This window comes from Podarcis cretensis, assembly GCF_951804945.1.
Source record: "Podarcis cretensis genome assembly, chromosome: 13".
NCBI classification, from domain to species: Eukaryota; Metazoa; Chordata; class Lepidosauria; order Squamata; family Lacertidae; genus Podarcis; species Podarcis cretensis.
Window position 1 is genome coordinate 41,612,131 of NC_137182.1, and position 27,833 is coordinate 41,639,963.

The 27,833-nt window shown below is 46.1% G+C and overlaps 1 protein-coding gene across 3 annotated transcripts; it reads right to left on the reverse strand.

Moving 5' to 3' along the window:
* Nucleotides 1–3,983: 3,983 nt before the first annotated feature.
* On the reverse strand, nt 3,984–27,689 carry BCKDK (branched chain keto acid dehydrogenase kinase). Of its 3 annotated transcripts, none has more exons than XM_079950284.1 (13): nt 27,560–27,689; nt 20,681–20,747; nt 16,523–16,738; nt 14,729–14,797; nt 13,604–13,714; nt 12,733–12,780; nt 11,721–11,840; nt 10,351–10,449; nt 9,831–9,904; nt 7,582–7,710; nt 6,577–6,666; nt 6,159–6,320; nt 3,984–5,069 (listed from the first exon to the last, which is right to left on the reverse strand). In XM_079950284.1, the coding sequence occupies exons 3-13, from the start codon at nt 16,718–16,720 to the stop codon at nt 4,925–4,927; spliced, it is 1,245 nt and encodes a 414-aa protein (XP_079806410.1). In that variant the 5' UTR covers nt 16,721–16,738; nt 20,681–20,747; nt 27,560–27,689; the 3' UTR covers nt 3,984–4,924. The 3 variants fall into 3 exon arrangements, with proteins under 3 accessions (XP_079806410.1, XP_079806412.1, XP_079806411.1); XM_079950286.1 differs by lacking the exon at nt 27,560–27,689 and adding an exon at nt 27,265–27,347; XM_079950285.1 differs by lacking the exon at nt 27,560–27,689 and adding an exon at nt 23,628–23,805.
* Between the last annotated feature and the right edge of the window lie 144 nt (nt 27,690–27,833).

Below are 27,833 nucleotides of genomic sequence, written 5' to 3' on the forward strand. Positions count from 1 at the left end.
CGTCCCTAGAGACCAACTAAGTTTGTTCTGGGTATAAGCTTTGGTGTGCATGCACACTTCTTCAGATACACTGAAGCAGAAGTCACCAGACCCTTCTGCTTCAGACCCTTCAGTGGGAGGGTGGTGTGGGGTATTTCTCAGAGGGGTAGTAGGTGATGGGTGATTGACTCAATGGGTATGGTAAACCTGCTGATGACTGTTAACAACTGCAATTAGTCCTACAGGAAAAAGCAGGGGATAGTATGCAGATGACAAAACATAGCTTGAGCATGTGTAATGATTAGTCAACTTTGGTCACATAGTTATTATCACATCTTACTACACTCTCCATTTTGTTTAGTGTGTGACTGCAATGGCTGCATCTCCATGATGCAGAGAGACTGGGTTGAGGAACTCTCTAAAAGCAATAAAGGTAAAGGGACCCCTGACCATTAGGTCCAGTCGTGACCGACTCTGGGGTTGCGGTGCTCATCTCGCTTTATTGGCCGAGGGAGCCGGCATACAGCTTCTGGGTCATGTGGCCAGCATGACTAAGCCGCTTCTGCTGAACCAGAGCAGCGTACAGAAATGCCGTTTACTTTCCCGCTGGAGCGGTACCTATTTATCTACTTGCACTTTGACGTACTTTCGAACTGCTAGGTTGGCAGGAGCAGGGACTGAGTAGGGATAGAGGAAGCTAATGTTTCTCTGTGAATGTACCATATTGGCCCGAATACAAGCCACACCTTTAAAATTGGAGGAGCCAACCCTTCTCCCAAATTTGAGGACCTGCAAAATGTTTAGTTTGGACATAGCTACCGCTGCATGGATGGGACTTGCAAGCCCAGTTTCCTGAGGCCAGCTCCACACAGATATCAGCAGCAGTAACGTTGGAGTCATCATGGCGATCAAGAGCTCACCTCCCAGGTTGAGCAAGCAGCAGCGGGAAGATGATATTGTTGCATGCCGCCTCAATCTCCGAGCGGTGCAAGATTCCAGGGGTTCTGGGCCAGGGTTCATGTTTCGGGGATGAGGCACAGATGACACTGTGCTGTCTTTAGGATATATGGTTTGTTTATGCACACATATATAACCTGAGCCTGTGATGGAGGGGTTCACAGCATTAACACCCAAAAAAGGTCTTGTTTCTATCATAGCTGCAGCCTTGGATCCTAACAAAAAATAAAAGTATTGGTTTCTCTCTGTCTTTCTAGCCTGCAGCTTTTTATTCCAGCTTCTGGTTCACATCACTCAACTCTGACCTTTCGTCTTTCCACCTATCCAGGGAGGGAGGCTGGCAAGTTCCCTTCAGGCAGGGCTTTCCAAATGTTTCATGTTGGTGACACACTAATTCAGTTTTTACTAGCAAACCGGAGGTTCAGCTAACCCCTTTCGAGCCCCGGGAGGAGCGCATGGACACATGACACACTAACATGTCACAAGAGTTTGGAAAACTCTGCCTTAAGGACTCCTGCTGTGGGCCATTGCCAGGCTGACTGGCTATTCCAGCCTTTGCATCCATGCTGCATCCAGGAATTAGAAGGGGCAGGCATTTAGCCTACCACCCCCCAAAAGTCATAACAATATATAGCCAGCAGAGGATTAATTCTTCCTAAAGGTAAGGGACCCCTGACTATTAGGTTCAGTCGTGGCCGACTCTTTATTGGCCGATGGAGCCGGCGTACAGCTTCCGGGTCATGTGGCCAGCATGACTAAGCCGCTTCTGGTGAACCAGAGCAGTGCACGGAAACGTGCTTTATCTTCCCACCGGAGCGGTACCTATTTATCTACTTGCACTTTGTCATTCTTTCAAACTGTTAGGTTGGCAGGAGCAGGGACTGAACGATGGGAGCTCACCCCGTCGCGGGGATTCAAACTGCCGACCTTTTCAGAGGTGCCCTTATAGAAATATGGGACAGGTACCAAAATATTTTGGAACCAAATGTACCACATTGGTTATCCCCACTAGAGGTCATGAGTGTTAAAAAGATAAACATGAGAGAGGACTGGATGACTTATGGAGATATTGTAATTAACGAAGGGGGGAAATGGAAACTGAAGCCATATGAACAAGTTAAAAAATATGTATATGATTGGTTGCACTACTTCCAAACAAATGATATGTTTAAGAAGGATTGTAAAGAGAGGAAATATATTGAAGGAGAGTCTAGATTTCAGAAGGAAATAATTAATAATGACTATAAGGTATTGTCAAAAATGTACAAAATGTTATTGGAATGGCAAACAAAGGACGAAGAAGTTAAGTCAGTTATGATACACTGGGCCAGGGATTTTGGTTATAATATACAGTTAGCAGATTGGGAGAAGGTGTGGAAGGAAAATATGAAATTCACTGCATGTATGACGATAAAGGAAAATATTATGAAAATGGTATACAGATGGTATATCACTCCCGTAAAATTAGCAAAAATGTATAAGACATGTAACAAATGTTGGAAGTGTAAAGAGAGGGAAGGGACATTTTACCATATGTGGTGGGAGTGTAAGAAAGTAAAAGGCTTCTGGGAAATGATATATAATGAGTTGAAAAGGATGTTTAAATACACGTTTGTGAAGAAACCAGAAGCTTTCTTGTTAGGAATTACAGGAAGAGAAATTAATAGAAGTGATTATAAACTTTTTCAATATGCAGTGACTGCGGCAAGAATTTTAATGGCTCAAAAATGGAAACAAGAAGAATTACCAACATTGGAAGAATGGAGACGGAAATTGATGGATTTTGCTGAACTAGACAAACTGACAGGAAAAATTAGATACCAGAAAGATCACAAGTTCACACAGGACTGGAGAAAGTTTACGATTTATCTGGAAAATATTTGTGATGAACAGACAACGCTAGTTGGATTTAAAGAGGCTTTGTGATGAGAAAGGGTATTGTGGGAGGGATAAGAGTTGTAAAGATTAATTAACTGGCAATACAATTATAAAGGAAATGTGAAATAAATATAAAATTATGAGGATTGTGGAGGAAGCGGGGGGAAGTCCAAAAGAATTTGGCATTATGGTTGATGTGAATGTGTTATTTAAATCTGTAAAAGAAAACTTTTCTAAAAAATTAATAAAAAAAAAAAAAAAAACTGCCGACCTTCTGATTGGCAAGTCCTAGGCTCTGTGGTTTAACCCACAGCGCCACCCGCATCCCTTCATAGGCAGCAGCAAAAGGAGGATCAGCATGGACAGCCATCTTTTTACTCATCTCCAAAGTGTGCTTGCAGAGAATCGATTAATGGGGAGGCAGTCTGCAATCATCCACCTGTGACCACTTGCCTGTCCATCCCAGCAATGACATACAGTACCTTCTCTTCCCAGGGCTGATGCCCCAGCTTATTTCTCACAGTCTATTTTCAAACAATTTGATCAGTGATATGGTTAATAAATGGTATTCTTATAGAAGGGTGTGTGTCCCTCCAAGCTCCTAGTTTTAGATCCGCAATAAGGGATTCTATAGGGGAAAGACTGCTAAAAGTGGCCGTGCCAGTCTTGTTGTTAATAGCTGCAGCCAAGTCTGTAAAATATCTCTTTGCTTGACTAAAGATGCTTCCAGAAGGTTCAACTAAGCAAGCAGGCCTGTCTCCCTCCCTCCCCAGCTGGGATGTCATCAGTTAGTGGAGCAGAATAGGCTCTCAGCTTGGACTGGGCTGGAAAAAAAAGAAAGAGGCATGGGCGTAGCCAAGGGGGAGCAGCTGTCCCCCTAAATCAATAAAAATACATAAATAACTCAGCTTCTCCTCCCCCCAACAAAAATCCTGCATTTGCCCATGCACAGAAACTAAGCTTCCTCTCTTTCAGCTATGAAACGAAGTGTTCTGCTTTTCTATGTCCTGGAAGTAGTTGGCTATCCCTGGTCATGTTTATTCAAAGGAATAGGTTGCCTTTGTAGCCTCTGTCTCCAACCACTGTTAAATACAAGATTTGGTGGATATTCAGCCCTACTTTATTAACAAGGCAAACAGGCCATGGAGATTACAGAGTGTTCGCTAGACTTGGGAATTTGCACTTTTTTATTGGAGTATCACAGCAAAAAAATAAAATAAAAATCCCTCTAACACAGTGGTGAGGGCAGAGGGAAACCCTTCATCCTGATGCCTGATTTTTTTTCCTTTTTAAAAAAAAAAGTTGATGGTAACGGAAAGATCGAGCAGAGAGAGGGAGGACGGAAATAATACATCATTGTGCAGCGAAGAGGAAGAACGTTCTGGAATCGCACACCATTTGCGGCAAAGGTGCCAACTTGGTGGTGTGAAAGTCTTTTCCTCTCAAGGTGAGGGGGGTGTTTTTGGTGCTTGTGCAACGGAGAAATCCTTCCCTGGCTGAAGACCGATGTCTTGCTTTTGTTTCCCCCAAAGAGGGTCCAATAAAAACTCCTCCCCCGGCAGAAGGAAGGGGGATTTTCTTTTGGTGCCGGGTGCTGCAAGGAAAGTCTTTCCTGTGAGTTCGAGAACGGCCTGAGAGGGCCAAACGAGAATCAGTACATGCGACAGTAAAAGCTTCCGGCTCACCCAATCTTTGTATCCACGAAAAGAAACAGAGAAAAATTAGGCCGTACAAGAGCCTGGATGAGCTGTCTGTGTACAACAGTTGTCTGACGGCTTTAGAAGTTCTCAAAGGGGGGAGGATGAACGATGTCCACAGGCTGTCCCAGTAGATCTGGATTCGAGGGATCGGTGGTTAACCACAGGGCACGCCCACTCATCCCCAAAGGACTGGAATAACCAGCAGTAAGTGGATGACGTCCCATCAGCAATTGGACAGGAAGAAGGAAACTACCTCAACTATTTTCTCAGCTTCAGTAGGATAGCATAGCACATTCGTAGGAATCCATAGGAGAACAAGCAGATCCATGGGAAATTAGGTTTGGTGTCATGTGCTGAAACTTCCTCCTGCAGCCAAGGAAGGTTCAGTCCACACGAGAGAGAGGGGGTCTTTAGATGCGGAAGCTCTCCTCTTTGCCATCAATGTGCTTGAGGCGCAGGTACACATCGGTGCCAATCCCCTGCATAGACTGGAGGGTCAGGGAGCCACCCAGATACTCGGCATAAGCACGGGACGTCGGTAGTCCAAATCCAAACCTAGAGAGAGACAGGACAGACAGACAGAGAAGTCCTTAGTTCCACAGCCAATTTCACGGGGAGAGCAAGGTCCAGTTGACGGGGGGGGGGGTCTGGAAGGAATGCAGTGGTACCTCTGTATGCAAACGGGATCTGTTCCGGAGCCCCGTTCGCACCCAGAGCAGAACTCAACCCGTGCATACGCGATTTGCCACTTCCACGCATGAGCGCGACATCATTTTGAGTGTCTGCACATGCGGTGAAACCCGGAAATAACGCGTTCCGTTACTTCTGGGTCGCTGTGGAGCGCAACCCAAAAACGCTCAACCTGAAGCTACTTCAACCCGAGGTATGATTGTACTCTTCAACACATTTATACGGTAGTTAAGTCTTAGTCCACATAGATTTCACTCCATGGATTGCTTTTGCCACATGATTTTTTCAAAGGGGGGACATTTCAGGGAGAGCTGCTGCTTGAGGAAAGTTACGAAAAGGCCAGGTTATCTTGTGACAATTGAACTTCTGAATCTGTACAATTCCATCTTTAATAATACATCTTTTTTTTCTTGCCAGGGCCCTGCGTAATCTGCTGCTGCACTGTGTGTAAAAAACACTAAATTTTGCATTTTGAGAATCTCATTATCGTTTCCCCTTTCCCCCCTCCTTAAAAATGGCAAGCTTCTAGGTCAACGACGGGGAACCCATGGTCTCCCAGATGTTGCTAGACTACAAATCCCGCCTCCTTTTCTATTGGCCATGTTTGACCATGCCTGATGTGAGTTGGAGCCCAGTATCACCTTGGAAGCCCCCAGGTTCTCCAGCCCCCAAGGTGGAAAGAAGTTTGAAAGAAAACCTGGTCCAACTAGTGCCATAAGTATTTATCTATTTACTACATTTCTGTTCGGGTTCAAAGGAACCCGAAGCACCAAGTACAAAGTGCTTTAGGTACTCCTTCCATTTCTATTTTTAGTACTCATAATGTCTGCAGATTGACTGGTGTTTTCTTCCTAGATATGTATCATTCTTTCCCCCCTAAGGAAACACCCTTCGGGCAGCAGCTGCTGGAAATCCCATTTGCCCCTTCTGTCCCCCCCCCCCCTTTGTTCTTACCCATGCATGGGTCCTGACTGGGCGCTGTTCCCCATTTCCACCATGTTCCCAAAGAGGGTGTTCATGCGAGGGTCCTGGGCGCTCGCTTCTGCTGTGGTGAAGTGGTAATCTGTCACCTTCTCAACGTGGTCATGAGGAATTCCGGCCCCTCGGTCTGAAATCCTGCCGGGAGAAAGAGGAGCATGGTGTTAAGGAGCCACACATTACGGTTCTCAACATGCTTTAGTCCCTTTCACCTGCCGATGCCCTCGCCACCAAGAGGAAGATCATCTCAAGTTGTCCACCTCAATGGCAGGACCCCCACAGATTTTCAAGGGTCTCTGGTATTTGGCCACTGTTGCCAAGTTCCCACCAAGATGGCGGCCTAAAACCTCTAGGAAAGGGGAGAAACTGAAAAGGCTTCCCTAGCAAACCATACCGTATAATCAGGTCAATGTCATTGTTGGCAATGGTGATGATGATGTCTGGCACGTTATAAGGGGTATCCAAGTGAGACTCCATCGTGGCTCTGAAAGGAAGGGAATGGCAAGGGAGTAAGTCTGCGTCCTACCTAAGCAGGACCCCTACACCCTTTCCCGCTTGGGATGAAGCTCTCCTCCATTCACAAGGTCTTGCAAGCCTATCCTTGTTACCAACGATTTGGTAGAATACTTCCAATCAGCACACCAAATCCTGCCTTCCATAACTTCTGCAGGCCCCTCTCCCCTCTGCAAATTCCTTCACCCAGTTAGAGTCAGGAACGTTGGTCAGAATCGAGTGTCTGCTTCCAGAATTAAAGCTAAATACATTACTTCTGGTAAATGAGTCATCATAGTTGCTATAAGGCTGTGAAAATTTGTGTCCTGGGCTTTTTAGACTCATCTACCCATGTACTATCTGAAACCAAAGGGTTGCCAGATGTGAAATATCTTGGTATTGTTTCCAGCTCTCCCACCCCACTAAATGGTCACTTTTTAAAGCCAGCGTTTGTCAACTTTGGGTCAGGGATGATGGGAGTTGTAGTCCAGCAACATCCAGGGACCAAAGGTTGAAGCCAATAGTTTCACTCCTCTGTGTTTATGTATTCCAACCCAACCCAGGGCCCTTCAGGCTACAGCTCCCATCATCCCTGGCTCACCAGCCAGGACTGATGGGAGTTGTAGTCCAACAACATCTGGAGAACACCAAGCTTGAGTAAGGTTGATCTATTCCTTTCAAAATGGAATAAGCAACTTTTGAGACAGGAAGGGCTTTGCACCAGATTGGCCCTATAGAAAAGGGATTGAATCAGTGCTATGGGCTTTTATATTTCATTATTCATATAGGTATTTACATGCCACCTTATCAAAAGATCTCAGGGCAGTGGAAGGCCCAAAAAGCCATTTCCCTTGCAGATTCTCTCCTGTCTCATCCTGTGCTACAATTAGTAGGATAAATGGCATACCTCATGGCATTCTTGAGCAGCTCTGGAAGGATGTAGTCAAGAGGCATCGGGATGAAAGGGAAGCGCGCAGCCACGTGGCCATTGATCCGCACCCGAGGCGCATTCCCATACTTGTGCTCACACAAGCGCCTGCAAGGAAATACGGAAGCAGGATTAAGTGCAGACTCCACTGCTGGTGGCAAGCTGTATTTGAGCAGAGCTGCCGACACCAAACACAGTCTCCATCCCCATTCCTGTGCCCTACACGCGTTTATTTAATACAGCAGTTCTCAACCTGTGGGTCCCCAGATGTTTTTGGACTACAACTCCCATCATCCCTGAGCTCTGGCCTTGCTAGCTAGGGGTGATGGGAGTTGTAGTCCAACAACATCTGGGGACCCACAGGTTGAGGAAGGCTGATTTAATGGGATTTCCTACCTGTCCCTCCCCAGAAGGTCACAACAATATAATACAGAGTTATAAAAAGGACAAATCCATTACAGTTATAAAAACAAGTGAACTGTTTCCAAATGGAACCAAGCATTACAATTTAAGCCAAAAAGGTGTGTCCTAGGAAACAAAAATACCCTCAGTTTCAAAGACCAGGGTTAAGATGTGCCTCTTTGTCATACAGCAAATGCTGAACAATGAAGATGCTGGAGACACACCTCTGCGGGGAGTGGTACCCAAAAAAACCCTCAACCCTGGGCCATAATCCCCCCCAAGAACTTTTGAGGGTGGCAGAACTGCTGAGGGGCCCCCTCTGCAGATCTCAACACTCAAGAAGGTTGGGGGATAAGCCCTTAGGGCTATGCTCTATATGAGCCTAACTTGGCACTCACAAATGACCCTGGGGAGCTTCTAGGGCCCAGCTCTCTTACTGTATCTGTTTGGCCTCCATCCCAGTGAGTCCCATCTTAAATCCAGATTATTATGCAGGAGGGGAAAGGCACAAGGCCTTAGGGATCAGGGCAACTGAGGTGGGATGCTGAGCTTTACCACTTATGTTTGCTTGCAACTACAGCAAAGCTTCCTGCCTAGCAATCCTAACAGCTGAGTATTTGTATTTCATTTACATATTTTATGTTTCAAGTAACTTTTAAAACCAATATTAAAAAATAAGGTTATTTATGTATGCAACAACAGCGGCCCATGTTTTGTTAGCCCAAAAATGGAAAACGAGCAAGGTCCCAACCAAAGAAGATTGGCAACTTAACAGAATATGCACAGATTGCAGGCTTAACATATAGAATAAGAGGAGAAGAAGAACATATGTTTAAAGGAGGTTGGAAAACTTATATTAAATATATGGAAAATAACTGTGTACAGCTGAAAACGCTGGCAGCATTAAGGTAAATTCGACAGCGTAAATAAGTTTTGATGGATGCAATAATGGAAAACTGATTGGTATAGTTTTTGTAAAATATGCAGGGATATAAGATATGAAAAATGAACAATGGAAAAAGAAGAAGGGAAGTCATTGATATCTTATGTAAAATGTTTATCTGAAATTGTAAAACAGAGAATTTAATAAAAATCATATTAAAAATAGAAAACCTGTATTAATTTTGTAAAAAAGATTATTACATTGCATTATTGCCACAATTAATTGGCCTTAATTTTTTTTTAGAAAGGAGCAATGGAAAAAAAGTTAAACCGTCAGAAAGAAATGCAGCAGAATGAGGAAGATGGAGCCACAGAATATGACCATGAGAGGGAGCCATAGACTGCTGTACACACATAGTGTTACTATAAAGAAGCAATGCGGCAGCAAGAAGCAGCTAAGTCAGCTGCTTGTGGCTGCAAAGCCAAATAGGATGTTTGTGACTGTTGCCATGGAAACAAAGGGGCAGTCCATTCTCCTTATTGAGCACCGGATGTGAGCTCAGTGTGTGTCATATGACCTGTACAGGATGTACATGGGTGGAGTCAGTTTGAGAGTTTCTCTCTGTTGTTCAAAGAGTGCAGACATCTTTAACTGTATGGCTGCTAAAGACAGGAATAAAAGCAAGTAGATACATTTCTGTCTGAGTCTGATTCCCCTCCCTGGGGATATGCAGGGAGGAGGAGAAGCAGTGGTGTGTTTTTCTCACAGCCTGGGAAAAATCGCCGATACGGACCTCATCTGTTTTTCTTGCCGGGAGTCGCGGGAGGGAGGTCAAAAGAATTCAGCCGGTGCCTGGAGACTGGCACATCCCTCTGACCGGGGCAGAATTCCAACAATTAGCCAGTATGAGAACAGGATGATTTGAAATAACAGAACTGAGTACCTGGCAAAATCTACCCATTTCTCAATTATTTTCTTTGGAGACAAGCGAGTGCAGATGATCCCAACGAAGTCTGGCTGCAGGAAGATGAGAGAAGGAGAAGATGACATTTCAATGTAGGATCAAGACCTAGAATAACGGTTTCTAAACTTTTCCTGCATGGACCACTGGAAAACAGACGAGGGCAGACCACTTAATGATTTTCCTTCATGTTTTGAAAGCAGAAAGCCTCCAGTCCAATCTGTGCCATCTCTAGTTACTCAAAAGATGTCTTAGAAAACAGGGCCAGGGGGAAAATCTCTTACCCAAGGTCCCAAAGAGCTGTTGCGGGTTATAGGAGCAAAAACGGCATTAGGCGAGCCAGTGTTATGTATGGGTTGCTATAAGGCAGCTACATACGTTCACATGCACGGGAAATGCAGAGGGCACCAAATGTTAAGTATCAATTCTGGGTCTCTCCCTCTCTGGTCACACAGCTGTTCACAAAATCTATGTCCTGTTCAAGTAAGAAGAAAAGTTGTACCTTGTCTTCATGCAAGGAAAGATGATGAATGGCCAACATCCGGATGCCCAGGCGAGAGGTGAGGGTCTTGTCCAGGAAAGAACGGATCAGCTTCTCATCCTGAGAAGGGAACAGGAAAGGCTCACCATCTGTAGAGCGGCCCTCACAAGCGGTTGCCCCATACAGGAATGTCCAAAGTCTGTTTCGGGGGCCTAATCTGGCCCACCAGTTGGTTTAATCCGGCTCCTGTGGCAGTTTATTTCCTGGGGTAAAATCCTAAAAAAAACCCTCAACAACTTCAACCCTAAAAAAATGGTGAACAACTTTGGTTGGCCCTTTGGTCGGCCCTCACGGTCCTTCACTTCATCAAATCTGGCCCTCTTTGAAAAAAGTTTGGACACCACTGTTTGAAACCCATCCAGGAAGAAGTCTGAGGGAAGGGGACACACGGGTGTCACATGTCTAACCTCTTACCACATCTTCTGCTTAGTGCAAATCAACTGCAGTTTGAAGGATGACACTGAAGGGGCAGGGTGGATTTGATTTAAATTAAATCAATTTAAATCACTAGTCAGTAAGACTTGATTTATTTATTATTTATTTTTTTTACAGAAAGACTCATTCTTGCTGGTATAGTCTGAATATTTACAACCAGATGAAGGTTTCATTTTTGGAAGAAAATATTTTCAGAGATGTTTTCACAGTTATATCAAAAAATACTGATTTGGTTATACTATTAGAAATACATAGACAGATAACTATGAAATTATTGTGAGGTTTAGTAAGTTAACTGTTTATATTTAGACAACTTTTCTGCTGTACTCCATTGGAAGGAGAGAAATAATCATTTCCTTAAAAATTTATTTAACTAAAACAATAACATTATAGTATATGTATCCGTGTTTGTTAACTGATGTGGTTAAACAGTTTTTTTAAAAAAACACACACCTTAGACTGAGTTTTAGTATACATGTAAAACTTAACACAAATCCTTATTTCCTGATGAATACCCTTTGGACTATAATGTAACTTAAATAGAAAACTATCTTTAGAAAGATTTTTCCTCCAAAATCCAATTTAAATAATAAAAATCTGATTTATTTTTTTAAAAAACCACCAATCTTGATTTTTTAGAAAAAAAATCATTGATTTTTATCCACCCTGGAAGGTGCTGAAGTGACAAGGACCAGATTGTGCTGAGGATCTACAGAAGGCCTGGGTAAACATCTCAGGAGTCTGCACTCTCCTCTTCGAAGCCCACCCTTCTCCCAGAAGCATTGCCCTGCCCAAACCCACCAACCCTACTTTTCCAAGTCTTTCTTCCTCCCAAGCATGTTTTGGGGATCTTGAGCGGCAGACAGGTTGACCCAAATGGACTAGGAAAGCGGTACCTGTATGTGCTTCCGACATTCCCGTAAGCCCTCGGCCAGCAACGTCACCACGTCCTTGTGGTCGTCTAGGAGCTGCCGGACCAGTTTGCAATACTGGGCCTCCGACTCTTGGTCCTTGATCTGTAAGCAGAGAAGAGGGAGAGGAGAGGGAGAGTGCGCATGAAAAAAAGAGACGGAACTTGGGGAGGGAGGTGATCAGAAGCAGGCAGGAGTCAGCCATTTCATCCCACTCACCCCAGAACCAGCAGCCCCATATTTATCACCCTACAGAGCAGGATGGGGAACCCTGTGTCAGCCTCAGGACTGGGTAACCTTCTGGAAATAGCTGCCAGTGGTGGGTGGAGCAACAAATTAGACCAGGAACCCCCAAACTCGGCCCTCCAGAAGTTTTGGGACTACAACTCCCATCATTCCTAGTCAACAGGACCAGTGGCCAGGGATGATGGAAACTGTAGTCCCAAAACATCTGGAGGGCAGAGTTTGGGGATGCCTGGATTAGACTCTAGTAGCTGGCAATCCAGCCACACAACAGCTGAAGGTTCCTATGTGTATACATCTCTCAACCCAAGGCAAGCGAGAGGCGTTATGACAATTCAAGGACAGGGCCACCGAGGGGTGTGGCTTATGGAGAGAGCAGAGGGCCACATAGAGAGACCTGGAGGGCCACATTGGTCTATGTACCTGAGATTTCCCATCCCTTCCATAATAGCACCTTGACACAACACTGCAGGCCATTTTGACAAATAAATAAAAACAGGAACTTCCCGAATTGAAAACAACATCATGCCCCTTTGTTTTTAGAAATGACATACACGAGGCCTGTTAAAGTTTGTTTGTTACCATTGCCTTTATTGTGCAAAACCAGTAAAATATATTTGGGAAAACAAGAAGGTCAACTTCCCTGTATGCTCTGGTTGCCATTCATGCTGCTATTCTATTAAATGTGGCCAACTCAATAGGACTCAGGACACGTTTAGCAACTTCTGCATTCAAAGACGAAGCACATGCTTACCGGGGGAAATTCGCTCAGTTTCTGGAACGCTCGGATGTAAAGCTCGTGCTGAAAGAAGAGGACAGAAGCGACTCAAGGAGAGAGGCACAGGCTACAAAAACAGGTTTGACATCAAGGCCCTGAATCCCCCTGCTAGCTTCTGCTAAGGGTGTGAGATCTAAAAAGGTTAAAAGCCAAAGGTGCTAGGAGCCTGTCCCGGTATCTCAAGGCCTGTCACACGGAGGATAGAACAAGCTTGTTTTCTACTGCTCCAGGGGTCGGAACCCCAACCAAAGGCTTCAAGTCACAAGAAAGGAGATTCTGACTAAACATCGGGAAGAACTTTCTGATGGTAAGAGCTGTTCAATAGTGGAACAGTCTCCCTCAGGAGGTTGTGGACTCTCCTTCCCTTGGAGGTTTTCAAGCAGAGGTCCTCTGTGCTGGATGATTCAGTTGAAATTCCTGCATTGCAAGGGGTTGAACTGGATGACCCTCAGGGTCCCTTCCAAATCTGCAATTCTATGAGGTTTCAAAACTATCCCTCAGTTATCTCTACTTCTCGGTAGTGGTGCCCGCCCCTGTGAACGCCCGCCCTTCAGATGTGAAGAAAATAAGCAGCTATCTTATCTTTAAAAGACATCTGAAGGCAGCCCTGTTTAGGGAAGTTTTTAATATTTAATGCTGTATTGTTTTTAACACTCGATTGGGAGCCACCCAGAGTGGCTGGGGGAACTCAGCCAAATGGGTGGGGTATAAATAATAAATTATTATTTCAGCCATCTCTTTCGGTCAGCCCCTGCCAACCTGGTGCCCTCCAGATGTTTCAGACTCCCTCCAGCCCCAGCCAGCTGTGGCAGAGGCTGTTTCAGGCGCTTTCCTGGCAGGCACCTACCACATGAAGGATGGTGGGGTTGCACCCAATAATGAAGGGAAGACTCCGAAAGCCTTTGATACGATGAGCAATGCGGACGGGGAGTTCGTGGTGCAGGTAGCGGGCGCTTTTCTGTAACAGAGCACAAGGACATGTTAGTGGGTTGAAGTTTCCAGAAGGAGGAAAGGAGCTGGGTTGTCTCCCATGTCCTGCAATACAGACTGTATTAGAATGATGGGCAAGGTGGCTTTGCTTTGCGTGCAGAAGATGTTGGGCTCAATCTCTGGCATCTCCAAGTAGGGCTGGGAGCGAGCCTTACCTGAAACCCTGCAGAGCTGCTGCCAATTGGTGCAGAGAATACAATACTAAGCTACATGGGCCAATGGCCTGTCTTGGTATAAGGCAGGTTCCTATGTATCTATGTTCTATCTCACTCTGCCTAAGGATAGGGCCGGCCCTGTTCTTTTGGGCTCTTAAGGCCACCAGAGCGCCACAAATTGACCAATGTGGTTATGTGCAGCCAGGCAGGCACAAAGAAACTGTTTCATGCGGTGGTCTTCATTTCAGGCAGCATTACATTAGCTGAGCAGCTTCGGGTAGTTTGGGCCCAATTAAGTCTACAATGAAGGAACCCTCGTTCCTCCAAAATGGAGTGTGCAGAGCTTACAGCCAGTTTCCCCCCTAAAGGCATTCAGGGAGACAACAGCTACTGAGTTATGGTGTTGCTGCAGCTACAGGTTTCCATCTCCTGGTGAAGTGGGGGTAGAGATCCTGCTCTGAGCCAAAACTGGCTCTGGAGACATTGTGGGCTTCCTAGTTGCTTGGGCTGAAGCAAAAAACGAACGCAAAGCAGACCTAGAAAGAAGCCTCCTGTCCCCAGAGAAGCAATGGGGAAACAGGGATTCCTCCACCAATGGGCATAGTGGGATTCCTTGTTATTTCCACTACAAAACTAACATCCTGCCCATAGAAAGTGAGTTTAGAAGACAGGACTTTGCAGAGTTGAAGACCAGAAGGGGATGATGCAGTGCTAAGGCCTAAGCAATTAAGAGTAGTGAAGGGAAAAGAATGGGGCTGGTATCCAGGAGTCCCAAATTCAACCTGCAGCTCTGATGATTTGAGGACAGATGTTAATCTCACACCTACCAGCAGGTGGCTCCCATCTTGGGACCGTCCAGAATACAACATGGTGGTCGGCGTCAACCTCACAGAGGGCTGGGAAGAGAGAAGAGGAAACAAGTGTTCAAAAAGGCTCCAGAGAGCCCCCGTGAGGTCAGGCAAAACAGCGCCAGCATTGAGCATTGCCAGCCGCAAAAATACCTTCTATCATTACTTAATGCCTTCCCTCTCCTGTGGTATGAAGGGCAGTTTCCCCCCAAGCTCATGGCTTCTTAAGGATGCCCTCTCCACACACCAGAGATGGGCAACTTTTGGCCCTCCAGATGTCGCTGAACTACAACTCCCATCAGGCCAGGAATGATGGAATGATGGAAGCCATAGTTCAGCAACATCTGGAAGACCAGAGGTTCCCCACATATCCCATACACTCTCACTTGAACAGAGAGCACTAGAAATGGGACCCATCTTACTTCCTGCTGAGAAAAACAACTGACTCTGGTTGCAATGGCTAACCTTCCAATTTTCTATAATTCCCTCTCGCCCTCGCAGACCAACCATAAACACTGTTTATCACTGGGGAGCAAGATTCCCAGTATTCATTCATTCTTTTATAAGACTTCTTACCAGCTCTTCACCACATGACCCCAGGGCGATACAATCAGACAATTAAGAACAAATGCAGCCTTTCAGATATTTGTGTCTTAAGTCGCTAGGCTTCAGTTCCCTGTACGGCTCACTGCCACCATTACCATGGCAGCCAGGAGTAAAATAAAAAGGACCTGCTTCATAAGCAAATATGTGGAACTGGTTTTCTTATTAACAGAAACTGCTTTGTTATCGAGCAAACGGTGGTTCCCATCTCTGGCACTGCACATGCAACTTTCAGGAGCTGCGAGGATGTATAAGTGCAGCACTCTGCCAGCGCAGAGCTGCAACGAGGGGGGGAAAGCTGCACCCGTTGCATTTTCTGCCTGGGAGAAAAGCATGGAAGCCCAAGGTGGGGGGAAGGAAGGAAATAACACTGGCAAGTGGTTCCTCCAGACGTGTGAGGACACCTCTTTTCCCACCCCACACCTAAAACTGTAGTCTTATGCAAGTAACTTCATAAAGAAGTTTGTCTAAACCTAAGCAGGCGATGTGTTACTGCGAGGAGACATATCAGGAACTTCTCCTGCCAGGCCTCTGTATAATGGCAGGCAGGTAGTTTATTTAATTAACCAGCATTCTCCCCAGGGCAGGCTCCAGACGGCCGGGAAAAGATTAGGCCTCTCTTCTCCCCAAAGCCCATACTGTGGACTGCCTCTCCAGAGCCGTTGCCAAGTTGTTAGGGGAAGTCATTAAACAGTAGCGATTAGCAAAACGGGGACCAAAGGCTGAGGGATCATACTGCTCAAAACAATAGCTGGAGGGATTTCAGAGGGGGGAAATGAACACAGAGAACTCTCTGCTGCACGCACACACCCATCCCTCACGTCTCGTCTTGCCCCGTGAGCACTAAAACAGCACTAGCCATGCCAAAACTAACAGCCTTCTCAGGCTGCTGAAGGCCATCTGTTTTTCCACTAGGCCAGAAACCAGCACCAAAAGAATGCAATCCACCTGCTCAGACCCGTCCTTCATAATACACTCCTTTCTTGAGGAGAACTTCTGCCGCTAAGGAGCACAAGCGTGGAAAAGCCTAGACCTGCTCCTGGCTCCCAGCCTACAGTTCTAGGAAGGCGAGGCAAAACCTGCCCTCAGAGAGGCGGCGGTTGAGGAAACGGGAGCATCGGCCACCTCTGCTGTACGCACAGCATGTTCAGCGGCCATGTTTGCGCTCACCTTCTCGGCCGCGATGTCAATGGCCGACTGGTTGTAGAAGGAGGTAACGGTCTTGGATCGCTCGCGGGCCAGTTCGTGGTGCTGGTCAATGGCTGAAGAGGACCGGTACCGCAGGACTGAGGGGAAGGAGGGGAGAGCACAGGGAGCCCGGCCCCCTGCTCCCCCCAGCTCCAGCATCAGCAATGTCTTCCACATCATTCTCTCTTCCGTAGGAACCTGGAGGCGGAAAGACAGACAAGGCAGTGCTAGGGGATTAGCGAGGCAGAAAACTTTTCCAGCGTTTTATTTTCCAGCGGTTCCGCCCCCCCCCCTTTCGCAAGTTCATTAGTAACGGTGAACAGATGAACAGATGCCAAATATCTAATGCAGTATGAGGCAACCATGGCAATTTCCTGGCTTGTTTGGTTTTTAAGGTTCATTTACTAAATACAGATAAAACAAACATACTAAAATAGATCACCCACGAGGCCAGGGATGGGGAACCTGTGGCCTGCCAGCTGTTGTACCTTGAAATCTCTCTCCCTCTCCAGTATGTGTGTGTACACACACGTTTGAAGACAGCTTTACTCTGTGCAAAAGAGAGAGGCAGGCAGACACAGAGACAGAAAGTCTCCGAATGCATTTCCACTCCAGTTGTGAACTTCGAGACATCTGTTCAGGGAAGTTTTTAACGTGTGATATTTTACTGTATTTTTGGTTTTTATGTAAGCCGCCCAGAGTGGCTGGGGAGGCCCAGCCAGATGGGCGGGGTATAAATAAATAATAATAATAAATTATTATTATTATTATTATTATTATTATTATTATTATTATTATTATCTGGCTGAGGTTAGAATTGTTAAGTTCAATAGTGCACTGATCTGATCCAGGTCAATTCTCAGATTTCTTTTTTTAAAAAAATATTCATTTGGTTTTTCAGATTAAAGTTTTACATTCACATATCCAACATACAACATAGAAACAAGATTCCAAAGAACCTCCTGGACTTCCCTCCTCCCCTTTGTGGTTCCTATTGCTAATCATTTCCTCCTCCATCTTTTATGATAATCCAAATCTTTTACATCTCCATTATGTCCAAGAATTCACCATTGAACTACAAGTTTTATTCCAATCCTACCAACAATTTTAGCTGTTTACAATGGTTTTTAAGATATAAATTTCTCCCATTCCTTATTAAAATTTTGGTCTTTCTGATTTCTGATTCTTCCAGTCATTTTAGCCATTTCGGCATAATCCATCAACTTAAATCTGCCATTCTTCTCTGGTAGGGACTTTATCTTCTTTCCATCTCTGGGAACTGAATTGCCCAGAGATGCAATTCTCAGATTCCTATGGCATCTCCCACTCACCACACCCTGATGGCTTCTATTTCCTGAAATGTTTAGCTACCAGCCATGCTGGTTATACAGTCGTACCTTGGAAGTTGAATGGAATCTGTTCCGGAAGTCTGTTCAACTTCCAAATCATGGCCTCTGATTGGCTGCAGGAATATCCTGCAGCCAATCAGAAGCCGCGGAAGCCCTGTCAGACATTCGGCTTCCAAAAGAACATTCGGAAACCAGGAACAGTCACTTCCGGGTTCCGATTGTTTGGGAGCCAAAACGTCTGAGTTCCAGGGCGTTCGACAACCAAGGTACGACTGTACTCCATAGTCGGATGCAGCATGCTTCTGAATACCAGTGGCTGGAACCCACAAGAGGGAAGAATGCTCTTGTGAGCTTGGTTTCTGCCCGCTGGTCTCCCATTAGGCACCATTGTGAGAACAGGATGCCTGTTTAGATGGGCCATTGGCCTGATCCAGTAAAGGTAAAGGTACCCCTGCCCGTACGGGCCAGTCGTGTCCAACTCTAGGGTTGTGTGCCCATCTCACTTAAGAGGCCGGGGGCCAGCGCTGTCCAGAGACACTTCCGGGTCACGTGGCCAGCGTGACAAAGCTGCTCTGGCGAGCCAGCACCAGTGCAGCACACGGAAACGCCGTTTACCTTCCCGCTATAAAGCGGTACCTATTTATCTACTTGCACTTAAGGGTGCTTTCGAACTGCTAGGTGGGCAGGAGCTGGGACCGAAAGACGGGAGCTCACCCCGCCGCGGGGATTCGAACCGCCAACCATACGATCGGCAAGTCCTAGGCACTGAGGTTTTACCCACAGCGCCACCCGTGTCCCCCTGATCCAGTAGGCCTGATCCAGTAGGCTCTCCTTATGACCATAGAGGCAGCTAAGAGTCTGCCTCGCATGGCAAGCTTTGGCTGCCATCCAGTGCAGCAAAGAGGGGTAGAAAGAAAGATCTATAAATAAGCAGGCATAAGTCAGAAAGATCTATAAATGAGTCGGCATAAATCTGACTCATTGGACTTCATCCACTGGGAAGCTGCCCTGAAAACACCCCACCAAAGTGAACAGGGGCACAGCAAGTTTGCCTCATCCTCTTCTGAAACCCTAAAAATGTGGGCCCAACTTTCCAGTCAAGGGCACTAGATTATGAGCAGCTTCTGGGGTGCTGCAGGAGGGTAAGAAGCAAACAAGAAAGATGTGCTGTATTTATGGTTTCTACAGTGAGGCAGTTAGAGAAGAAAGTCATAGTGTATATAATAAACAGGGTAGGAAATTAAGGCAGCCCGATAGTCAAGGGCATACGAAGCCTGGGTTTATGCCGCCAGAACCAATATTAGTTTGTTCCTTGAATGATACGCATCCACACACCACCCTTCCCTCACCTTAGCAATAACACTTACTCCTAAAATAAGGTTACCAGATTTTTTCAATGAATCTGGGGGCACTTTTCAACTTCAGTCAAATTCAGCGGATTTTGTCAGGGACTGATTTGTAAATCTGGGGACTGTCCCTGGGAAATGGGGATGTCTGGTAACCTTATCCTAAGATTACAAGTTACAGGGATGTTTCCCCCAGATTTGGGCACTTCTATCTCTCATGCATGCCCAATGGGGGGAAGACACAGGCCTAGTCCACAACTTGGCTTCATTACCAAACACTTGACTGGCTGGACTTAACTTGGCTGCACTGAAAACAGCATCCCGCTTTATCACTACCCTTAGGAGTCTCAAAGCGGCAAACATTCTCCTTTCCCTTCCTCCCCCACAACAAACACTCTGTGAGGTGAGTGGGGCTGAGAGACTTTAGAGAAGTGTGACTGGCCCAAGGTCACCCAGCAGCTGCATGTGGAGGAGCGGAGACGTGAACCCGGTTCCCCAGATTACGAGACTACCACTTCTAACCACTACACCACACTGGCTCTCTAGGAGGCACTAGGAGACGTGTGGGGGAACCTCCCTAAAGCTGTTGATAAACTACAACTCCCATCAGCCATGCCTCTGTAGTTCAGCAACATCTGGAAAGCCTACTCTAACTTTTAACAGCTCCTATTCGCATATGCAAGTTGCTGAGGGGGTGAACGCAAAGTGTGTGAAGTCACCAAAATGGGATTCTAGCTCATTTTAAAGATCTAATGTGTGTCGTCCACCCACCCCCCATCTTTCAATATGAGGGCAGGAAAATAGGTGGGGAGGTTGTTAGGACTGACAGAGATATCTGAATTAGTGTGCACGCACACAAAAGCTTATACCAAGAACAAACTTAGTTGGTCTTTAAGGTGCTACTGGACCTTATTTTATATATATAGACTGTGTCAGACCAACACGGCTACCTACCTGAATCTAGACACACACACACACACACACACACACACACACATACAGTGTCCTCCCAGCTCCGACAACTCCAGATGGATTTCAAATGCGGAAGTGTGCAAGAAGAGGATCGTCTTTCTCTCACCAAGAGGCGGTTTTCCCTTTCGTCCAATCATCTGACAGCTAAGAGCCACATGGAATGCCGGAACATTCTGAGAAGCCTTCCAATTATGAGGCCACGTGCTCCAAGCATGCCACAAATGCCATGTCTGCCACAGCCTGCCTGTCGTCATCCAAACACTGAATCAGCACCGTCTCTCCCAGGGTGACAGACAGACATATTTCTCTGCCCTCCCCCTGTTCACTTAACACCACAGAGTCCAATATCCCTGGGTTCACAGCTTGTTTTTTTAAACTAAAGGCTTAAACGTTAGCTTCTTAGAAACAGGAAATAATATCCCATTAAAACACCAAAGAAATCCTGGAGGAGATCCCACAGAGACCCTACTTACCTCAAGTAAACTTGGTTATCTTATGCCAGCTTCCTTGTTCTACAGGGGCAGATAGCTCTGTTTCCATCTGGGAGGGATAGAAGCAGCAGAGAGATCCAGTTATCATAAAGACAGTGGATTGCAGAAGAGAAGCTTTTGAGCCGTTTACTGCTGGGATAGCAAACTGATTCACATGGGGTTTTTTAATACACAGGATTGCTTCTGGTAGTTGATCCTGGCGAGAACCAACCACAGTAATAACCATAAAAATGAGACCTTGCAAAGGCCTACAGTGGGAATGGAGAGTTATTTCGGTCCAATTCCATTGTGAACCACTACTGCATTCCAGGTGGAAAAGTGGGTGGAGGAGCAATGGATGCCTTTCTACCATATGCTACAATTCGACCAGACAAAACTCTCATGTACACACACTTGCAGCGGGGTTGGTAAGGAGTGTGCCTTAGGGAAAGGGGTGTGCATGTGAAGAGGTGTCTGATAAGAGATGCCTAAACTCCCTATGCCTGACCTAGTGCACCACTGCAAATTAACCTCCAGCTTTGCCAATCTAAACACATTTCTCTCCACACAGGTCCCCGGGAGCAGAATTAATCTGACTAGTGATGGAGGTAGAACCAAGCAGCTGAAATACGTTGTATTTACTAATAAATAATAATAATAATGGGGTGGGGGAGGAACAGCCATTATGGCTTCTTTGATACAACCTGAAATCTGTTCTTTTGGCTATTCTTAACTTGCTCAATTGATTAGTTACTTGCTACAAAGGAATCTCTAAGCAACTTGGAAAATTTTAAGCATAGCATAAGCATCAGAAAGTGAACAATATAGTGCAGCAGAAGCCATACAATAGCAACCCATAGAACAGACCCAGTAAACCGGTGGCAAACACCTATCATCACCAACAAATTCATTAGCACCTAACAGAGGCTATTTAGCACCTAGCAGAGGCTCATCTCATCAAATCTGCACAGTTCCTCTTCACCTTAGGACTTAACAGATTCTGGGCTTCCAATTAGCATCCATCCTGAAAGAAACATCTAGAAAACTTGCTCACTGCTTTGTGCCATTTTAGCTGGTCCTTCCTTTTTTTTACCTGATTATAGCTTCTGATTTAATTTTCCTACTAACGGACCAACGAAACCGCCTACAATTTTTGTGTGATGTCAGGATTGTCACAGGAAAAGCTACACGGTTGACCCAGACCTGGAAAGAGTAAGTGAAAGATGGCAGGAGCAAGGAATCCATGGCATCCTTCTTCTGGATTTATTTACTTCCTTCATCCTTTGCCAACCTGGTGCTCTCCAACTGTTTTGGACTACAGCTCCCATCAGCCCTGGCTGGGGCTGATGGGAGTTGTAGTCCAAAGCAGCAGGATTGCACGAGGTTGACAGAGACGGAAGGGAATATACTTACGATATTTAAATCAGCTTCTCAGTAACTCTGTTATTTAGTCACTCAAAACATAAACATGTTTTAAAACACAAGCCATAAAACAGTAATAACACTCCATATAAAAATGTATCGGCATAGAGGGACCTGAAACTAGTTCACGGCACAAGTATAAATATACAAGTGGTGGTTAAAAAATTTAAAGATTCTTTTAAGGCCACAGATTTAAAAGGACAAAATGACTACAGAGAAGGTGTCAGGCAAGCCTCTCTGGGCCTCACTCCCTACTTCCTCAGCGAAGCTCTGAGTTTTCGCTTCCAGCTCCCTCACTGTGTAACCACTAGCCTGTGCTACCCAGACATCCAGACGTTATTTGTTACTACATTTCAAGCCTGCATTTTCTCCAATCAGTTCAAGGAACCAAACATGCTTCTCCCCCTCCCCATTTTATCCTCACAACAACCCTCTGAGGTGGGTCAGCCTGACAGACTGCAACTGGCCCAAGGTCACCCTGGTGAGTTTCATGGCTGAGTGGGAACTTGAATCCTGGTCTCCCAGGCCCTAACCTAGTCCAACACTCTAACCATTACACCACACTGACACCACATTAGTTCTCCCTGATCCGACCACTAGATACACCTCCTTCTGTGCCCATTTAGCGAAGGCCATGCCAGTATGATTTATTGCTCTTGAGAAATATGCCAGGAAAAATGCAGACAAAAGGTTGTGGAGTTGCACTTCCATCAAACTGGGGTGGGGTGATAATACATAAAATCAAACATCAAACTGGGGTGGGGTGATAATACATAAAATCAAGCAGGAAAACAAGGTTGGAAGGTAGGCAGGGGAGAAGGCAACATTGCTGAACAGTCCTGCCCCAACCCAGGCTGATCTCTCAGATGTCCTCAACCTGGATCTAAGCCTTAATGTGAGTGTGGGGGCTCCTCCATACAAACAAACTCCCTGCACATAGAAAGCTAGCATGACAGGGTTGCAGCCTCCTCTTCTGCCTGATACCCTTTAATGCTCAGGGAATTTTTAATTGCAAGGAAAACAACAGAAAGACGGGGGATGGGGTGGGGTAACCAAGGACCACATGCAGCCTGCGGTGGAAATACCGCAGAGGGGAGGTGTTGTGGCATCCACTTTTTCCAAGGCCACAGGTTCAAATCCCCAGCATCTCCAGACAAGAGCTGGGGGCAGCTCCCCTGTTTGAAAACCGCTGGCAGACAGTGCAGGCAGCGTTGAGCCAGGCGGATAAAGGGCTGTTTTTGCTGGTGGCAAAGAGGAAGGGAAAGGGGTTGGCAGAAAGAGAGAGAGAGAAGGCTGCATAAGCCGGCTTGGAAACAGCGGCCCAAGGAATCGGGCCACAAGATGCCAGGACTCCTGGGTTCTCTGGGGCTTCAAATAAGAGGGGCTGGGAGCCCTGGGACACCTGGGTTCCATTTGTAGCTCCGGGAAGCCGGGCGAGGAGGCCTTGCGGGCTCCAGGAAGCATAAGCCCGGGGGAGGGGAGGAAGGAGCACCGGGGGGGGGCGGGTCTCCGGAACACAAGCACCCACCTCCTGCTCAAGCAGCTCCGGGTCCTTTTCCATATGGCGCTCTCCGGATCCCACGGGCGATGCAACGCCACAAAGAAGAAGAAGAAAAAGACGAGGAGGAGCAAAAGGAGGAGGAGGAGGAGAAGCAGCCGCTGCCCTCTTTTAATCCGGGCCAAGCGTACACGCGAACAGCAGCCAGGCTGGCCCCGCCCTCCGGCTCCGACCTCATTTCACCCCAAGCAGCTGAAAGCTGCAGAGGCGGGGGGGGCGGGGGGGGAGGAAACGGAGCAGCGCCGCGCAAACAAGAGAGATGTCAGAGATCTTGCAGGTTCCGGAACGCGCAGACAACTTCAAGAACGCCCAGAGATCACGACGCGCGGATCTCACCACGCATGCATGCACACCGCGAAGTCTGTCTACAAACTGGGTAGCCAATCAACAGTCGAGATTTTGCTCGGAAAAGAAAGCGGGGGGGGGGGGAGGAAGCGCGCGCGCCTTATAAAGGAAGCTGCCTCCCTCTCGACGTTTCACTTTCAATTAACTTGTCACCGTGAGCTGTCGAAATAGAAGGAACAACTCCATGGCCACTAGTGCTCTCTGGAACAGAGGAGAGCTGGACACCAGGTTCCCCCCCAAACCTGTTTTCAAGTGTTCAGGCAATATGCAGTACTGTATCCTAATATTCAGATTTATTATTCGTCTACCAACAAGAACTCCAGGAAGGCAACTAACGCTACCTAGTAAGAGTCTTAAAGAGACTTTTGTGGAAGCATCATATTGACAACTAAAGCTGTCGCTAATTGTCACTAAATGCTTGTTACTGAAGTCACAGTGTGGGGGCACTGAGGCTGCTAGCTCTGAATTACTGGTTCAAATCTCAGTTTAAACAAGAAGCCTAAACTACCCCATCTCCGTCTATCCAAGAATAATCTACTTCACCAACCAGTTGCGAGGAATACCAATATAGATTTTCCAAGCATTATGCAGAAAAAGGTGGCATATAAATGTCAGTTATCATGATGAACACTATAAAAGGACCATGAATTTCAAATATCATGTTCAGAGTACATTTCGGATACCCACATGGCTCTCACCCTTTTTCTTGCTTATGAACTTCTCACTGCAAAAGCACCAAGTTAGATGGGCCTGGATCTGATTTCATTTCCACCCCCTACCCCAACTTCCATGAAGTCCCCTACATAGGGCACCTTCAGCTGAGGAGCTACTCCTGATTTTCAAAATCTGCTTCTGGCCACCTTGCTATACCAGCCAGTTATTTAAAAGAAAAAGTTAACAGGCTACTCTTTACTAACAGATTAAGGTGAGCTATTTACATGCTAGTCATTATTTAACTAGTGATTACTTTCACTTACGCAGAATGTTTTAAAACAAATCTGTCTTTCATCTTCACAGCTCTATTATTCTAACTGCCATAAGCTGAGACCAAGATATACTATCTCTCCAAGATTCAAGGGGGGGGGGGGGAATCTGGCCCCAGATCCATTAGACCTTTGTTGAAAACTCAGGCATCTATCAGTGGCTTTCAAAGCTTCTGTTTCCTGGGGACTTATTTCCACTTGTCTGTCAAAGAACTTCTGTGTGTCTGCTATAGGACCTCCATGTACTGTGGAGGATTCCAGAGGGGACAACATTCTGAAACACAAACGCCAGGCCTGTTAGGCCTCATTGCCGTCCCTCAGGAGTTGAGAGCATGCCCAGAATTGTCATGTGGCTGCACATTTTAGGTCGTCTGTCCTAGGCAAAGTGTCTTTGAGGGAAATCCATGCGTCTTTACCAACCGTCTCTTTTAAAAAAACAAATAAATTATAATTTTCATTTATATACATTACATACAATTATTTAACCAAGTTTTATCATTTTCAGATTTGACTCCCTCCCCCCTCTTTCTGCAGTTCCTAACATTTATTTTCGTCCTTTCCTGCATACTCCAAATTTCCTTAATTTTTAATTGTCTATTCTCATATATATCTCATATATATATTTAAAGCAGCAGGTTTTTACAATAATCCTGCCAGTGTCTTGATCTGTTTACAGTTTGTTTGTAAATACTCAATAAGTCACTTCCATTCCTTACTAAAAAGTTTGTTGTCTTGATTTCTTATTCTTCCAGTAAGTTTCGCCATTTCTGCATACTCCATTAGTTTCTGTATCCAATCTTATTTTGTCAGGACCTCTTCATCCTTCCACTTTTGGCAAATAACATTCTTGCAACTGTACTTGCATGCATAAAGAAGTTTCTACATTATTTGGGTAGTTCTAATCCTTTTTATATTAATCTATTTGACTCTTTTCGAATTGCAAGAGCATACTATCACCCAGCAGTTGTTGTTTTTTGCTTTTGCATACTTTGATTTTACTTGGAAAAATTCATCCACTCATCTTCTCTTTACCAACTGTCTCACTGAGGAATCCCAGATAAGTAAACCCCAGGGTTCTCCAAGACACAGACTAAAAACTCACTGAATTAATTCAGGATTAACTGCCAATCCTAACAACTTTAAAGCAATGCACCAGACTCCTTCCTTGTTCATTCAAAATATTTATCTCCCGCCTGTCAGAAAAAGGAGGCATTTGAGGCAAACAAAATGCCTTTGTTTTAGAAACATACTCTCTCAAATTACCAGACTCTCCAAATGGATCTGAAGTACTTAGGTGCTCTAAGCTCTTTATATATTATCTAGATTTATCTCTCACCTCTCAGCATAACATTTTATACCATGGGAACATGGAACGTTATAGAACATAAGCTAAAGAGAGAGAGAAGTTCTCTGCCTTTGTGAAGAAAACTGACGCAGGGGGTAGATCCTTCCTGAATATTGACTTTCCACCGCACCTCATTTTTATACCTTTTTTGAGCATTCATTTGCAGGAACTGCTGCCTCGTGCCAAGAGTTTTAGAACAATTATCCCTCCCTTGCCAAGTCCGGTGTTTACATTCCCAGGTCGCAGAAGGCTAAGGGGAAAGGAGCAACACAGAACCTCTTGGATGCCAGCCTCAGCCTATCTCAATGCCCTAGGTCTTGGTTTCAATGGCAAAGAACGAAGGAACAGAGCCAGCCCATGACAGCAGCTGCAGACTTTTCTCCCTGGAGTCCCCTTGCTTTAACCTACTGGACTCAGGGCTGGGAGTCAGTGACTTCAATTCTCTAGGCTTCAATCCAACGCAGATCCCAGATCCCTGTCATTAGGGGAACTGTTTATAGCACCACCACTGAGCATGGGGCTTTATGGAGCAAGCCAATCAGCAGCAGCAACAAAGTGCCCCAATGACCTTACAATCTGAATGCTCGCAGCAACAGAGGTGGTTGCTGCAGCATGGGGTTTGGGATAAGAAAACCAGGGAACGGGAGAAACAGGGGTGTAAAAAGATAAATACGGTAACAGAGGGCACCGGAGGTGAATGGATCACAGGAAAATAATCCTGGCACTTTGGCCCCATAAATTTCCACCCACTCCAGGGGATCAGACACACTGGGGGACCAGGAGTCGTTAACCCAAAGATCTACCCAGGGGTCCTCCCCATAGATTATGGGAGTTTAAACGCTCATCATCCTCTGCTCTAATCTGGCCCGCCCCATAATCAAAGAAGCACGCTCTACCTTCCTGACTGAAGAGGACCCGGGATCCCCAACCCCACCTGTCTCCTCTAAAACCTCCTGCTGTCTTCCCTTCCGGAGATCCAAGGAATCCTGGCTCCCCAAAGCCACCTCCATTTACCAGCCCACCAGGCTCCTCCCTATGCTGAGAAGGGAACCCAATGACAATCGCGGCTCCCTCCCAGTCGTCTCCCTCCTAACCCGCTTCTTCCTTGCTAGAAACCCAGCAGTTTTGCATCCTGTTCTCCACCCTCGGGGTAGAGACTGTAACGCACGAGTCTCCGCCCCGCCCCCCGGCAGCGTTCACAATGGTACTTTCCGCAGAGGATCCCTTACCGCCAATTCCAAACACCGCAGCAGCTCCCGCACTTGGGGACCGGACTGAACCAGCTGTCTCTTTCTCGTTAGGGGTGGGTGGCTGGGTGCGGGGAAGGGGACTGACGACAAGGCAGTCTCTGACGGAGGAAGGGAGCAGTGCAGCATGGGAAATGTAGTCTCGTCTACGCTCTCTCTGCATGCCTGCTGTGCTCTGACGAAACTACGATACCCAGAAACCCCTGCGCGATAAGGCAGAATTATGGTGGGGAAAATTTTTTGCTTAAGTTAGTGC